The sequence below is a fragment of the Pteropus vampyrus genome, unplaced genomic scaffold (assembly GCF_000151845.1).
Source record: "Pteropus vampyrus isolate Shadow unplaced genomic scaffold, Pvam_2.0 Scaffold620, whole genome shotgun sequence".
Taxonomy (NCBI): Eukaryota; Metazoa; Chordata; class Mammalia; order Chiroptera; family Pteropodidae; genus Pteropus; species Pteropus vampyrus.
Genome location: NW_011889401.1, coordinates 79,949 through 95,046, shown reverse-complemented (window position 1 = coordinate 95,046; position 15,098 = coordinate 79,949). Strand labels below are relative to the sequence as shown.

General features: G+C 60.0%; 2 protein-coding genes across 11 annotated transcripts; both read left to right on the top strand.

Annotated features, from left to right (window-relative positions):
* The first annotated feature begins 3,075 nt into the window (after positions 1–3,075).
* On the top strand, positions 3,076–11,892 carry POLM (DNA polymerase mu). 10 transcript variants are annotated; one of them, XM_023525747.1, is made up of 11 exons: positions 3,076–3,339; positions 4,521–4,704; positions 5,442–5,540; positions 5,667–5,837; positions 6,451–6,522; positions 8,198–8,318; positions 9,589–9,721; positions 9,825–9,927; positions 10,025–10,249; positions 10,325–10,408; positions 10,575–10,802. In XM_023525747.1, the coding sequence occupies exons 1-11, from the start codon at positions 3,167–3,169 to the stop codon at positions 10,659–10,661; spliced, it is 1,452 nt and encodes a 483-aa protein (XP_023381515.1). In that variant the 5' UTR covers positions 3,076–3,166; the 3' UTR covers positions 10,662–10,802. The 10 variants fall into 10 exon arrangements, 9 of the variants coding, with proteins under 9 accessions (XP_023381515.1, XP_011383041.1, XP_023381520.1 ...); XM_011384739.2 differs by having other exon boundaries at positions 10,004–10,249; XM_023525752.1 differs by having other exon boundaries at positions 10,004–10,095; positions 10,575–10,764.
* Positions 11,881–14,610, top strand: PGAM2 (phosphoglycerate mutase 2). The gene is made up of 3 exons (XM_011384742.2): positions 11,881–12,693; positions 12,804–12,984; positions 14,392–14,610. The coding sequence occupies exons 1-3, from the start codon at positions 11,908–11,910 to the stop codon at positions 14,556–14,558; spliced, it is 1,134 nt and encodes a 377-aa protein (XP_011383044.1). The 5' UTR covers positions 11,881–11,907; the 3' UTR covers positions 14,559–14,610.
* Positions 14,611–15,098: the final 488 nt, after the last annotated feature.

Here is a 15,098-nt window from a genome sequence, read left to right as displayed (position 1 = left end):
AAACACGCCAGGCTTTAGGGGCTAAATTGCGTCCCCCAAATTCACGTGTTGAGCCTGAACTCCCAACGCGACAGTATTTGGAGATGGAGCTTGTAGGAGGTAACAGATTAAATGAGGTCAGTGGGGCGGGGGTCCTAACTCAATAGGCTTGGTGGCTTTTCAAGGGGAAGGGAGCCGGCTCTGTCTCTGCACATGCGCACGAAGAGGCCGTGTGAGTGAGATGGCAGCCACCTACAAGCCACGTGAGTTGGCCTCAGAATGAGATCACCCTTGTCGGCACCCTGGTCCTGGACTTCCGTCTCTGAAACTGTGAAAAATATTTGTTGTTGAAACCGCCCAATGTGTGGTGTTTCATTGCGTCAGTCTGAGCTGACTGCTCCACCAGGCAGCCCACACCCGGTGGTGTGGAGAGCTCAGGAGGACCAGGCCCGCGCTGGTGGCTGGTGCACCAAGGCCGGCGGCCCTCGGCAGTGTCCGGCAGCATTAGTTGTCTGGCCACGAGCAGCCCACAGGAGCCAGGACCACCGCTGGGGGGGCGGGAGGCAGACAGATACAGCAGGGTCCTGGCCCCACCGGCCAAGGACAGGTGTGAAGGGCACTGAAGTGACCTTCATGGAAGGTGCTCCATGAAGGCCATGAGGATGGAAAGATGACTGCCAGGGACCTCTTGGAGCTGGAAATGGGAACGAGAAATAGCCAGATGAGATTCATTTTGGAAAAATGCAAGCTCATGCATTCGGATAAAACTAATCCACAACACGATATGAGACAGCCACTCACAGAACGAGGACTGCCACCCCCAGGACAGCGGAAAGGGCCAGCCAGGAGGCCATCTGTGCGGCCTGTCTGACTTTTTTGGGGGTGGTTTCAACGTGGGGAACAGTAGGCTGGGGACTTAGGCATCTTGGAACCCTGAGCCAGGTTTATGGGAAAGAGGGCTGAATTCTCCACTTCTTAGCTGGTCAGACTGTGGTGGCCCACAGAGGGCAGGGAGGAGAACATGCCACCCATCAACGCTGTGGCCTTGCCTGCTGGTGCCCAGGCCTCCATTCAGTAGTCACTGAGGGTCACCCTTCCCCCTCACAAACCTCCCTGCACCTGTGGAAGGCCCTGCGTTCCTCATTTTTGCAAGTAACCCAGTGTTTTAAGTATTCAAGTGTGATGTCACTAAAAGCTGCCTTTGCTCCAGATGGAGACGGAGGACGTTAAAAAGAAAGAAAATAGTTTCCAGGGATAGAGAGGTGGAACTCACAGATGAGAACTAGGCTCCCACTCCTTACAGAGGCCCTGGGAGCGGCCCCTTCCCTCCTGGGGCCACAAGCCCAGCCTCTTGGAGTGTGTGTCCTGGGGTGGGGGGCGGCCTTAGCCCCTGCCCACTGCATATGAAGAGAAGATGGAGCAGAGGGGTGGGACGGGGTCACACCTGGCCTCTCCCGTCTTAGTCTGAGCCCGGCTGTACTGCCGTAACAAAGATTCCAAAACATAGTGCCTGGGAATGAGAGACACACAGGAATGCTCAATGTTTTCAAGATATCAGCTTTCCTAACCTAATCTGTCGATTCGAATGCAATCCTAACCTTGGAAAAGGAATTGCTGGGTGTGATTTTTGTTTTTGTTTCTGGTTTTGGTTGGATATGGTTGCCAAACTGGTTTTCAAAAAGTTCTTTCTAAAAACTGCCAGTTCTCTCACACCTTCAGCACGGGATCAATCCTTTACACGTCCGACAGTGCGGCAGGTGAAGATGTCTCTCTTGCATTGGTCTTCTCTAATGACCCGGCGGCTCGGGCAATCTGGCGTCAGCCGAGTAGCATTTCTTCTTTGGCTTGCTACTGCTGTCCTTGCCAATTTTCCCATAGATCATTGCCTTTTCCTTATTTATCTGTGGACAATTTTATAATTACATGAATTAGACTTAATTTCAGAATGTCACAGACACCTGTCCAGCTTGCCTTTTAATTTTAAAATACGTTTTAAATCTGGGAGCCGAGTCTGTCATTCTTTTCCTTCAATGTTCAGGTTTATTGTGGGGCAGATTGTAAAAACATTCATCGACTTTTCAGTATCTTTGTTTTTTAGACTTGAAAGTTAAACCCATCTGGATTTTATTATGGTGTACAGAAGGAAGGGAACCAACTTCTATTTTTCCAAATGGCCGGCCAGCTGCCCCAAGCCCTTTGACTGAAAAACCTTTCCCGGGTTTGAAGCGGCCGCTCCACCAGCACTTTCCAGGCTCGCGCGTCTGCCCCGCGGCGCCGTCCCGGGACCCCGGGACCCCGGGACCCCGCGCCGCCGGGTCCTGGCGGCCACCCGCTGGGCCTCTGCGCGGGCCCGCAGCTCGTTCCGCCAAGCCAATACCCCAGCCCGGCCCGATCTCGTGCCGCCCCCTGCCCCTGGCAGAGGGCGGGCGCCCAGCCCCTCGGCCCTGTCCCTCACGCCGGGCAGCCGGGCCACCGGCCGCGGCTGTCTGTCGGAGTAATTTAAGTAGAGGGTGTGTCCCCCTATATTTGCATAGAGGCGTGTCCTCCTGTATTTGCATATAGGCATGTCCCCCCCTGTATTTGCATAGAGGCGTGTCCTCCTGTATTTGCATAGAGACATGACCCCCCCCGTATTTGCATAGAGGCGTGTCCTCCTGTATTTGCATAGAGGCGTGTCCTTCGTTCACATAGAGGCGGCCCCTGCTTCATTTGCATAGAGGCGTGTCCTCCTGTATTTGCATAGAGGCATGTCCTCCCCTATATTTGCATAGAGGCGTGTCCCCCTGCATCTGCATAGAGGCGTGTCCTCCTTATTTGCATAGAGGCGTGTCCTTCGTTCACATAGAGGCAGCCCCTGCTTCATTTGCATAGAGGCGTGTCCTCCTGTATTTGTATAGAGGCGTGTCCCCCTGCATCTGCATAGAGGCGTGTCCTCCTGTATTTGCATAGAGGCGTGTCCTTCGGTCACATAGAGGCGGTCCCTGCTTCATTTGCATAGAGGCGGGGCCTCTGGCACCGCCCAATCAGGCCCACCGCGCTCCGAGCGGCCCCAGCGGCGCGAGCCACCGAGCCCGAGTTTGCGTGCGTGGGGTGGGCCCGCCCCGGGGAGGAGCCCCGCGCCACCGCCTTCCTTCCGGCTCCCCCTACCCCTCTAACTCAGTCCACCGCCGCCGAGGTCCGCTCCCCGATGCTCCCGAAACGGCGCCGGGCGCGGGTCGGGACACCTGGCCCCGACTCCTCCGCGGCGCGCTTCCCGGGGGTCGCCATCTACCTGGCGGAGCCGCACATGGGCCGCAGCCGCCGGGCCTTCCTCACGCGCCTGGCGCTGTCCAAGGGCTTCCGCGTGCTGGACGCCTACAGGTGCGCGGGCTGGGAGCAGCTCCCCGAGGGCGGGGACACTTACCTGGGGTGAGGGCGGGTGTAGGGCGCGGCGTCCACAGCCCCACCCCTCGGAGAGCCGGGGACGTCCGCGTCGGGTGGACCGGAGGACACTGCTCCGTGCCCACCGCCAGGACTTAGCAGATGACCAGCCACGGTCACGTGCCGCGTTTAACAGCTGAGGGGCTGAGAGCTGAAAGAACTCGCACGCAGCTGGCCGTGTGGGGGGGCCACGCCAGGTTTCTCGATTCCGTTAACCCTGGGACGTCATGGTCGCGTCCTGCTTTCATTTCCTCTTCTGTAAAAGGGCGCGAATAGTTAGGGCCAGGAGCGATCTGTAGGTCGAGGGACTGTGTGCCAGAGGCTTTGTAGACAGCCACGTGAGTGCAGGCGTGGTGAACAGTGTCACTGCCTTCGAGAGTTCTTGCCATCTCCTCTCTCCGGGCACTGAGAAAGTGACTTGAGTGAGGCTCCGGGACGACAAAAAAATAGCAGCTACACAGGCGATGCAGAGAGTAAGGTGGCGGGTTCCCCTAAGTTTGAAGTCGAAAGAGCAAGCGAACCCGAGGCCAGTTCCTCCACAGTGGTTTCTTTTTTTAAACTTCATCTTTGGTGGTGGTGGCGGGGGGTGGTTGTGGTATGGCAGGCCCACTCAGGAGAGGATGGTGATGGCAGCGTGGCATGTGCTGGGCGCCGTGGAAGCCCCATCACTTATTAGCTAATTTACTCTTTACAACAACCCAACAAGGGAGATGAACTGTCTCTGCTTTACGGAGGAGCAAATCAAAGCACCTAGAAGTGAGGAAGGTGCCCAGGGGCACGCAGCAAGGACGTGGCAGAGCTGAGGTTCAACGCCAAGCTGTCTGGCTCTGGCGCTTGGATGAAGAACCCCTGGTCCTTGGCCCTGAGGAACTCCTTTCTGTGGGATGCGAAGAGAGGGAGACAGCACAGAATCAGGCTGGGCTTCTGACAGCTCCAGCAGGGACCACAGCTCTGCAGTGCTGGAGGGCCGCCAGTAGAGGGGGCTGGAGGTCTCTGAGAAGGTGGTATTTGAGGTGGGTGCTCAGAGGCAGAGCAGAGGCTTGGAGGTGCTAGGGAAGCAGGAAGGGTGGCAGGCCTGGGTATGTGGCCTGGGCCTCACCCCTCCCCCTGCCCCTGCCCAGCTCTGAGGTGACGCACGTGGTGATGGAGCAGACCTCTGCGGAGGAGGCCGTCTGCTGGCAGGAGAGCAGGGTGGCGCCCCCCGAGTCCGGGTGTGCCCGCCCCGCACTGCTGGACATCAGCTGGTTCACAGAGAGCATGGCAGCCGGGCAGCCTGTACCCGTGGAGGGCCGGCACCGCTTGCAGGTGAGTGGGTGGAGGGCACAGAGGGGGCCCCAGCGCAGGTAGCTCAGCTTGGTCAGGTGCCACACGTCGCAGCCGTGCCTTAGCATCTAGACGATGTGGGTGCTGAGGGCTCTGATCCCACCTCCGAGCCAGGCCATCTCAGCTTCTGCTGTCACCATTCGTGCAAACTCTCTTTGAGTCCACCTGTGTTTAGCATCTTTGGCCTTTCCAGGTAGATGATTGTGATCCCTGAGTGAGATGACAAGGGCCGGCAGGAGCCTGTCCTCAGAGTGCTGTGCAGTTCGTGGCCTTGGCCCCGTCTGTGCTTCCTAGGCGAGCCGAGCCGGGCGATACAGGTGTAGGCTCAGAACAGGACACCCACGTGCAAATCCTGGTCCTGCCTGTGAGCCATGAGGCCTCGGTCTCCGCTCCTGAGGTGGGGGTGTCAGACATTCCCTACCCACGTGATTGAGATGCTTCGGGGAGCTAGGGGGCTCATGCAGCATGTGCACCAGCAGGAAAGGTGCTCTGTGAGGATCGGCATGTGGCGCCACCCTGCCACTGGCCTGCAGAGCCCGTCCCTGGCTGCTGTGCAGGGCAGTGCCGCCTCTGCCCCATGCCTTCAGTCATTTCGCCCTCAGAGTCAGCCTCTTCTGTCCTGTGTGCCCGAGAGCCCTAGGTGACCGCCTAGGAGAGGCAAGGCTCCAGAGGCTGCCAGCCCTGCAGGCTCAAGTGGCCTGTTCATTGCCCATCCCTAGGTGGCTGTGCCCAGGAAAGGGCTGCCCAGCCTGGTGTGGATGCCACCCTATGCGTGCCAGCGCCCCACACCCCTCACACACCACAACACCAGCCTCTCGGTGAGCCGTGGGTTCCCAGCCTCCCTGGGAGCACTCCCCACTCTGCCCTGCCCCAGGCTTGGGGACAGGTGGGTGGCAGCTGGCGAGCTGCAATGAGGCTCCCCACCCACCATGTCCTCCCTGCAGGAGGCTCTGGAGATGCTGGCAGAGGCGGCGGGCTTTGACGGCAGCGAGGGCCGTGTCCTTGCCTTCAGCAGAGCAGCCTCCATGCTCAAGGCGTTCCCTGGCCCTGTCACAGCCCTGAGGCAGCTGCAGGGCCTGCCCCACTTCGGAGAGCACTCCTGCAGGGTTGTCCAGGTAGGTATGTGCCACTCCTCGGAAGGCGGGGTTGTGGACACAGTGGGCTGCGGTGACCTGGAAGCTGGTGAGCGCAGGTGGTCGGCTGGTTCAGGGCCCACTGTGCAGGCTCCCTGGCGGTGGCAAGCCACCATCCACTCAGATTCCTCACGTAAGTCAGGGTCATACCCTGTTTCAAGGTGGCTGAGACGACTCAGAGGGAGCCACCAGGGCCTGGCAGGGCTGGCGGCTGGCACTGCTGGCATCAGCCCAAACTGGATGGTGGCAGAGAAGCCCCATGTGTAGGCACTTCCTTCCAAGTGCAAAGGCCTCTGTACCCATCTCTGGGAGCACGCACGGGGACAGAGGGGGCCTTCGTGCTTTTAGATGCAGGCGCGCCGACTTCACCAGCTGTTCGGAACAGCAGTCGTTGACACATATGGGGACTCGTTACTCATCCGAGGGACCACCTGTGTCCCGGGGCCGAGGGGCTTTGTGGTCGCCTCCCTGGGCGCAGTCTGCGTCTCCAGTCCCTCTGTCCCATGCTGACACCGCAGGGCCCCTGCTGACATGAGGTCTGCAGGCCTGGCCCAGCTCTCTCCGCCAGCGGGCTCACGGCCTTGTCTCTGCGCAGGAGCTGCTGGACCGAGGCGAGTGTGTGGAGGTGGAGAGGGTCCGGCTGTCGGCCAGGTACCGGAGCATGAAGGTGCGCGCAGGGCAGGGCAGCTGCAGGGGCGCACAGCCCACTTCCCCGATGACTCCACAGTCACGCAGCGGTCGGAGTCAGAGGGCCTCTGAGGAAGTGGCAGCTGACACCTGACACGCATAGGTGGAAAACAGCAAAGAGAAACTTGTTTTGAGCACAGGGAATTTTCTAGATTGCTCAGCACTGTCCTTACTGGACTGTTAACGGATGCGCTCAGGTGTGTCACATGCTCTGCACTTTAAACAGTGTCTGCTCAGAGCTGAGGGAGCCAGCAGGGCCGCGGAGCCTGGCTCTGGTCTGCGTGTCTGGCATCGTGCCCTGATCTGGTGTCACCGCCTGTGTCCACAGCGCCATCTCTCTGCTGCTCCTCAGCTCCGATCGCATGTGGAGCCACCCGACGTCTCAGCGCTGCTCCTGTGGCTGCCAATTGTCAGACTGGCGGCCTGTAGGGTGGTGAGGCGCCTGGCAGGGCCGGCTGTCGCGGCCGTGCGGAATTGCCCAGAACGTTGCAAGGATCGGCGGGGGTTCAAGGAGGGAGAGGGGGCATCCCTGGAGGACAGAGGGGCTCAGGCAGGCAGAGGACAGGGTGGGTGTGACCCAGGAGCCAGGGAGGGCGAAGGGCTGAGAGAGTGGAGCCGTCAGTCTCCACATGGGCACCCAAGTCCCAGAAAACGGAGAAGTATGTTAACAATTAGTTTACTTTTATAAACAGTATGCTTGGGTTATTCTCAGCATTTTTTCTGTCAGGGTTCCTTGGTGACAGTGACTCAGCTCCTGTTCTTGGTTTGGGGGATCAAGGAAAGGATGACCAAAACATAGCTCAAAAAGGGGTACAGCTTGTCTGCAGGAAGTGGGGCTTGGGGCTCGAGTGCTGCCGGGCTGTTCTCTCTCCTTGGCACTCCAGCTGCCTCCCCCAGTCACACGTGGCCTCAGAAGGCGCTCCTGCCAGACGTTACAGCCTCCGCCGCTGCACGGGCCTGCCTTCTGCTTGGTTCCAAAAATCCCTGGGGAAGGGCTCTGAGTCGCCGGTCTGGGGCAGGGGCTACTCCTGACCAAGGGGCTGTAAGAGACAGGTGACTTTCTTGGTCTGGGGTCAGGGCCCCCCTGTGTGAGAGACGTGTGTGGGGAGGCGGCCACCCCATGAGAGCTCAGTTCTAGCCCTGTCATATCCTGCGTCCTGGGCGCTATGCTGGCCAATGGCTGGGCAGTGACGCCTGCTGTGTTTGAGCCTGGAACAATGGCACCAGCCCCGGGCTCATGTCCTGCCGGACCCTGCTGAAAACACCCTCTATTATGAGCGGCCGAGAAGCTCACTGTGTGTTAGGAACTGCAGTGACGTGTCAGCTACTGTTAGGTGACTGGTGATGTTAGAGTCATAGGCTGGAGCTGCACACGGTCTGGGGACAGACTTCCTAGAGGAAGAGGCCAAGGCCCTGAGGTCTTTCCATGCTGCCCCCTGGAGGGTGGGCTGCACAGGCCAGGCTCGGAGTTGAATCCTGCCTATGCTTGCCGTGGGGCCTGGGACAGGCTGCTTAAACTGGAAAGATGCAAGTAGGGGCAGCACTGGCCGGGCCGCATGATGACCGAGTGACGATCCTTTTGCAGATCGGTGTTGCTTTGCACGCCCTGATGTGAGAGCTTCACTCTGATCTGGCTGTGCTCATCCTCCCAACAGCTCTTCACTGGGATCTTTGGGGTCGGAGTGAGGACTGCTGACCGGTGGTACAGGGAGGGGCTGCGGACACTGGACGATGTCCGAGAGCAGGTGCAGAGACTGACCCAGCAGCAGAAAGCAGGTGAGCCCCAGAGAGGGCCACTCCTGGGCTGCCTCAAAGCAAGGTGCCCCAAGGCTTTGACTTTAGAGCTAACGCTGCCTGGAGGGCAGGAAGGTCAGTGGGGGGTCCCAGTGGAAGGCGGCTGTCTGTGGTGGGCTTCCCAGGGTCTCCACCCAGTGGGGCCAGGACCCATTGCAGCCCCTTCTCAGAGAGCCATGGCGGTCTCAGTAGCTGATGTGACATTCGGGACCTCCTGCTGAGACATGGCTCGGACTGGGTCTGAACAACTGGGCCTGGGCACACCTTGCCAGGGTGGGGCATGACACTCTGGCCTGCTGGCCAATGACAAGGGGACCCGGGCGGTAGGAGAGGCTCAGCAAGGGGCCTGCTAGTGGGAGTTGGCACTGTGCAGTGGGACGAACAGGAACTTGAATCGTTTAGGCCTGGGTCTGAGACCCACCTGGGCCACTTACTATGTAGGTAGTTGTGGCCCTGAGTCTGACTCCCTGAGCCTCTGTTCTCTGTGAAGCCACTGAGGCCAGCAGGTAGGAGGTGCTGAGCAGATGCTCCATTCTTTATGGCCTGGGGCACCCCATGGCCCAGCACCCACCACCTCTTCCTAGGGGCTGCAGGAAGGGCCCCTGGGGGTCTTAGGAGACCTGCCTGGTCGGTCAGCAGGAAGTGACACAAAGCTGGAGCGTTAGGTGGTGACACTGCTAGTTCCACTCAATTGCCCCCCAGCCCAGGACACAGCAAGGCTAGGGGTGACAGCAGCTCTGAGAATGTGCTCTGCCAGGTGCTGTCACTGCCACACGTAAACCTCTAACTACACGTGGAAGGTAGAGATCCCTCTGATGGGAGGACAAGGACTTGGGCTAATGTGCACTGCTCCGAAGTGGTAGAGCTATCTTCTATGTGTCTGTCAACTGCCGGTCCCATTTTATTTTTAGTTTTTTAATTAATTTTTTCATGGTGACATTGGTTAACAAAATCCAATAAGCTTCAGCTTACACTTTAACAGTAAGGCATATGTATGTTTACACTGCGTGTTCATCTTCCATAGTTAGCGGGTCCCATTTTACAGGGGGGAAACCAAGGCACTAGAAAGAGTCTGTGTCTTGGTCGTGTCAGCGTTCGCATCCCCCGTGACATAGACGCGCTCTGTAAGACGCTGTGCTGGCGGGGCGGGGAGGGCACGTGGGGCCTCTGTGCAGATCTACAGTTACCTCAGAATGAAGGCTGGAGGGGAGTGGAGAGGGCGACGGGAAGGTCAGCGGAGCTGTGCCCGCAGGACTCAGGCACCATGCGGACCTGAGCACCCCAGTCCAGCGGCCCGATGCGGAGGCCCTGCAGCAGGTGGTGGAGGCAGCCGTGGAGCAGGCCCTTCCCGGGGCCACAGTCACACTGGCTGGCGGCTTCCGGAGGTAAGGGGCCCTCCCCAGCAAAGGCACAGAGTGGCTGCGGGGGCAGGTCTGGGAGCGCACGGAGGCCGTGCCCTGGACAGCAGAGTCAGCCTGGGCCCCGCAGGGGGAAGTTGCAGGGCCATGACGTGGACTTCCTCATCACGCACCCCGAGGAGGGCCAGGAGGTGGGGCTGCTGTCCCGAGTGATGCACAGCCTCAAGGAGCAGGTGAGAGTGGCGGGGTCGGCTCTGCCTTGGTGGCTCCTGGTGTGGTCACATAGCGGTCACAGGGAACTCCCCGCAGGGCCTGGTCCTGTACCACCAGCACTGGCTCCCGCAAGGCCAAGAGCCCACCCGCCCAGCCCGGAGGAGCCGCACCACCGACACCTTGGAGAGGTGCTTCTGCATTCTTCGCCTGCCAAGTTCCCCGGGGGTTGCTGTCGGGGGCGCCCTGGGGCCCTGCCGCCCCTGGAAGGCGGTGCGCGTGGACCTGGTGGTCGCCCCCATCAGCCAGTTCCCCTTCGCCCTGCTTGGCTGGACCGGCTCCAAGGTAGGGCCTGTGCTGTGGGGCCGCCTGGTCTGGGGTCGGGGCCCTGCCAACGCTGTTGCTTCCCCGCCCCCCCAGCATTTTGAGCGGGAGCTTCGCCGCTTCAGCCGGAAGGAGAGGGGGCTGTGGCTGAACAGCGAAGGGCTGTACGACCCGGAACAGGTGCGCTGGCGGGCGGGAAAGGGTAGGGTAGGCGGCCTGCTCCTGGCCTGAAGCCCACGGGCAGGGCCCTGGAACACCGCCCACCCCACTGTCCTGGGACCCCTCTTGTCTCCCCCCACCCCCCGCCTTTGTCAGGAGAGCTACCAAGGTCCCATTTCCATTGCAGGAGACGTTTGTGCACCTGGCTGCAGAGGAAGACATCTTCAGACACCTGGGCCTTACATACCTCCCGCCGCAGCTGAGGAATGCCTGACCCTGCCTGCCCACCCACCTCTGCACAGCAGAAATGCCACCCAGCTGGCCAGCCAGTCCCCACCACGCCCCGAGCCACTGGACATCTCCTGGCAGAAGTCACCTGCTGCCCCAAGCCCTCGCCCCTCCCGAGTGGAACCCCTGTGACTACCACTCCCCCGGGCACACCCATCTAAGAGGAAACCAAATGAAATCACCCGACTAACCAAGCTCTGTTTTCTGGAAGTGCTGCTGTGTGTTGGCCCGAGTATGGGGACGGTTCCTCCCGCAGGTCAGTCTTGCCTGGGCACCTACCCCTCGGCCACTGGTGGCACCATGGCTCTGACCCTGGGCCAGAGTCCTCAAGCTGCCCCCCAGTGCTATGGGACCCAAACGGGACTTTATTCGCAGGGCTGTAGACCCTGTAGACGTGACTGCTCTGTAGTCAGTGCTCAACTGGCTGCTCCCAGGCTCAGGCCTCCGAGCGGGAGGTGGCGCTGGAGCCCCTGCCTACTGGGTCTACCGTGGGTGCTGCCACTGGGGTCACCTGGAGAGGGACGAGGCCCCGAGGGCAGGGAGTTGGCAGGAAGAGAACTTTGAATGCTTATGGTGCCCACTGCCTCCTGCTGGGTCACCCCACACCCCAGCCAGACTTCCTGTCCCCACCTATGCTCCTTTGAGGTCTGTTCAGAGCACCTTTTACAGTCAGGTCACATGGTTTCACTCCTAGGTCAAAGCCCTCCAGCAGTGCCCCACGTTTCCCAGTAAGTCCCAAGTCCTCACCATGGCCCCCACCCCCACCCCCACCCCATGGCCCCCCTACTCCCGTAGACACCCTCTCCTAGGGGACAGGGTCCCGTTCCTCAGATCCCCAGGCGCCCCCACGCTCAGCTGTCCAGCTGGAATCACTCTTGACTCAAAGTCTGTCAGATTAAGAATTCCCTGATCACTCACCCCATTAAAAACATTTTTAAAACTAAAATGTAGTAAAATGGACTCTTTTAGTCCAGTTTTATGAGCTTTGACACACGTAGACCTGTTCACCTCCACCAAAAGCAAGACACCCACAGGCTGTCCCCGTGGTCACAAGCTCCACCCCCCTAACCTGTTCGTCTGCTTCCTCTCTGGCCCTATAGCTTTACCTTCTCCAAGATGTCACATAGTGGAACCTTTTGGGACTAGCCTCTCTCCACTGAAACACAGGCCGGTCCCCAGCTGTGTTAGGAGGGGCTAGGAGAAAGTGGGTGGGGTTTTCACGCCTCTGCCTGATGGGTCCGGACCCCTGGGATCCGGGAGGGTTTGATGGGGGCGGGGAGGCAAGTCAGGGCAAGCCTTTCTCTGGACAGTACCCATTTCTCCTAGCACCCACCTCTTGGGCTTGCCCTTCTTGGCTGACAGCCCTCCCCAGCCTGGGCTCCGTGTGGGGGACTGGTGGCTGTTGGAACTATTTTAAGTCCAGCTTCCAGCCTGCCCTCCCCCAAAGCTTTGCTACTGGTCACCTGCCGCTGCCTGTCGGGCCTGGAATGCTGATTGGCAGTTGGCCAGGATGGGGGCTGGGGACGGACTGTTATAAAGCTGGTGACACGGTGGGAGGCAGCTGTCCCAGTCCGGAGCCTGCCACGGTCCCCAGCACCACCACCATGTCCACCCACCGCCTCGTGATGGTTCGGCACGGCGAGAGCACCTGGAACCAGGAGAACCGCTTCTGCGGCTGGTTCGACGCTGAGCTGAGTGAGAAGGGGGCTGAGGAGGCCAAGAGGGGAGCCCAGGCCGTCAAGGACGCCAAGATGGAGTTTGACATCTGCTACACGTCGGTGCTGAAGCGGGCCATCCGCACTCTCTGGACCATCCTGGACGGCACAGACCAGATGTGGCTGCCTGTGGTACGTACCTGGCGCCTGAACGAGCGGCACTATGGGGGCCTCACGGGCCTCAACAAGGCGGAGACCGCCGCCAAGCACGGGGAGGAGCAGGTCAAGGTCTGGAGGCGCTCCTTCGATATCCCGCCGCCCCCCATGGACGAGAAGCACCCCTACTACAGCTCCATCAGCAAGGTAGGTGGCTGGGGGGGGGCGGCGGGCAGGAGGAAGGCCGGGGGCAGGGCCTCGGGACAGAGCTGGGTGGGGTGGCTGTCTCTGGGTACACAGCAGCATGGTGCCCCCAGGAGCGGCGCTATGCAGGCCTGAAGCCCGGGGAACTGCCTATTTGCGAGAGCCTCAAGGACACCATCGCCCGGGCCCTGCCCTTCTGGAACGAGGAGATCGCCCCCCAGATAAAGGCTGGCAAGAGGGTGCTGATTGCAGCCCACGGGAACAGCCTGCGGGGCATTGTCAAGCACCTGGAAGGTGAGGCGTCCCTCACGTGCTGCATGGGGGGAGGTGGAGGGGACACGGGCCCTTGCATGTCTGGCTTCCAGTTCAGCAGTGCCCACTGCCTGGCCCAGGCGGCTTTACAGCCGTTCAGTGCCCAGGGTGGGGCTTTCAAACTGAATTGAGCTGGAAGGGTTGGAGAAACTATTTAAAACAGACACTGCAGCTTCCTCCTGACAATGGTAGGTGAAAACACATGCCATCACAGACCCAGCGCCCAGGCCCACCCTGCACAGGGGCTAAGGTGGGGAGGGCCCAGGGTGGCATTTTGGCCAATGACACTAAGCTAGGAAAAGGCAGAGCTGACAAGTTCCAAATCCCGCTTTGCTGTGTCCCTGGTCTAGTCACATCATGTTGGGACTCACCTGGTAGTTCTTGGTACTGCTGGTTCCTGCATGTGGGGCTGAGGCAGAGCCCTGTCCCTCCAGGCAGAAGTATGACCAGTCGAAAGGGGCAGTTTTGCAGCTGGGCTCCTACCAGAGGGGCTGGGGCAACTGCACAGCATGGTGGGGTACTCCAGGGGCCCCCTTTGAAGCCTGCTCAGGCAGCAACAGAGGCCTTCAGGGTTTGCAGACATAGACGAGTCTGTCAGCATCAGAATGGCTTCAGACTTGTTGGGGTCACGGAAACAGGAGGCAGGTGGGGTTGCTAGGCAGCTGGCCAGAGCAGACAAGCAGGCCCCAGGACGCCAGGTCCATGCACACGCCCCACACCTGGTGCTGAGTCCAGCAGACAGAGGACATCTTCTGCCCCTCCCACCCTCCCTGGGGCTTCACACGCCCACGTGCCTCTACGCTAGCTGGGAGCAAAGGGCACACTGAGGGGACATGGCTGGGCCCTCCGTTCCCCAGAGAACTGGCCTCCTTGCACTGCAAGGTGGCAGAAATGCCAAAGGGTGAGCTATTCCAGGCCAGGACTGACAGCAGCCAGCAGCGTCAGGTTTCTGCAGAAAATGCTACCCTTTCACTGGATGGAGTCTGTGTCCACCTTGGCCATGGGAGGCCCATCCTGCTGCCCCTCATCTTGAGAGAACCCCCTGCTCCACTGTTTAGGATGCCCAGTTTAGAACTCTCTAAAAATGTGCAGCTAATGGCCTGACTGAACCCAAACAACCATGGGTTGGGCCAGAGGTCACACTGGGCTGAGCCCCATGGCGCCACCCCAGGTCACAGGAGCTGGGGCAGGGGAAAAGGTCCTTGGTTTAGCGCAGCTTTCTGTAGGCCGCCTTCCCTCGGCTGTCCCGATCTCCAGCACGTTCCCATGGCCATGCTGCCTGGCCGACCAGCTCTGTGGCTCATCAGTCACGGAGCCTGCTGAGCGCAAAAGCAGGTGGCCGCCTGGTGAACAGGCCGGGAGGGCTGAGGACCTTTGGTTCCCGCCCAGGGATGTCAGACCAGGCCATCATGGAGCTGAACCTGCCCACGGGGATCCCCATCGTGTACGAGCTGGACAAGGGACTGAAGCCCATCAAGCCCATGCGGTTCCTGGGTGATGAGGAGACTGTCCGGAAGGCCATGGAGGCTGTGGCTGCCCAGGGCAAGGCCAAGTGAAGGGTGGGCTCTGGCAAAATAAAGCTGCCTGCAGTCCAGCATGGCCCTATGCGTCAGGCATGTGGGGTGGCACATGTTCAACCCATAGTACCCTCAGCTGGGTCCACAGGCCGAGCTGGAGGTTCTGCAAACACTATCCTGGGGGGTCTGGCTATTACACATGGGAACCCTGAAGACCAGGAGCATGAACCTAGCCCCCATCTCTGGTTATCAGGTGGCCCCTGACTAGCCCTTGTTGGATACCCCGAAGCTGAAGAGCCATTTTGTAACCTTGCTCTGCAATCTAGAAATGCCTGGGGTCACTTTAAGAATCCAAGTGGCCCAGCCCTGCCCACGGTGAGCGAGAACGCCAGGCAGGACACCACTTCATGGTCAGTTTCCTTTAGGTGGGTTGTCCTGTGCTGTCCTTGCATCCCCAGGGCAGGCAGGGTGAGGTGGCACCCTGAGCTGCGCCTCCTGGGTATCCCCTAGTTTGGAGACAGACAAGCCCACAGTGGGCCTCAAACCTGGGAATATATGACTCATGGGGCCTCCATACCT

Bases quoted from the DNA above. Each gene is read 5' to 3' on its own strand.
- POLM (XM_023525746.1), top strand. From the start codon at position 3,167: ATGCTCCCGAAACGGCGCCGGGCGCGGGTCGGGACACCTGGCCCCGAC. The intron at 4,705-5,666 runs GTGAGTGGGTGG...TCCTCCCTGCAG, and splicing joins AGGGCCGGCACCGCTTGCAG to GAGGCTCTGGAGATGCTGGC. The intron at 6,523-8,197 runs GTGCGCGCAGGG...TCCTCCCAACAG, and splicing joins CCAGGTACCGGAGCATGAAG to CTCTTCACTGGGATCTTTGG.
- PGAM2 (XM_011384742.2), top strand. From the start codon at position 11,908: ATGGGTCCGGACCCCTGGGATCCGGGAGGGTTTGATGGGGGCGGGGAG. The intron at 12,694-12,803 runs GTAGGTGGCTGG...TGGTGCCCCCAG, and splicing joins ACTACAGCTCCATCAGCAAG to GAGCGGCGCTATGCAGGCCT. The intron at 12,985-14,391 runs GTGAGGCGTCCC...GTTCCCGCCCAG, and splicing joins CATTGTCAAGCACCTGGAAG to GGATGTCAGACCAGGCCATC.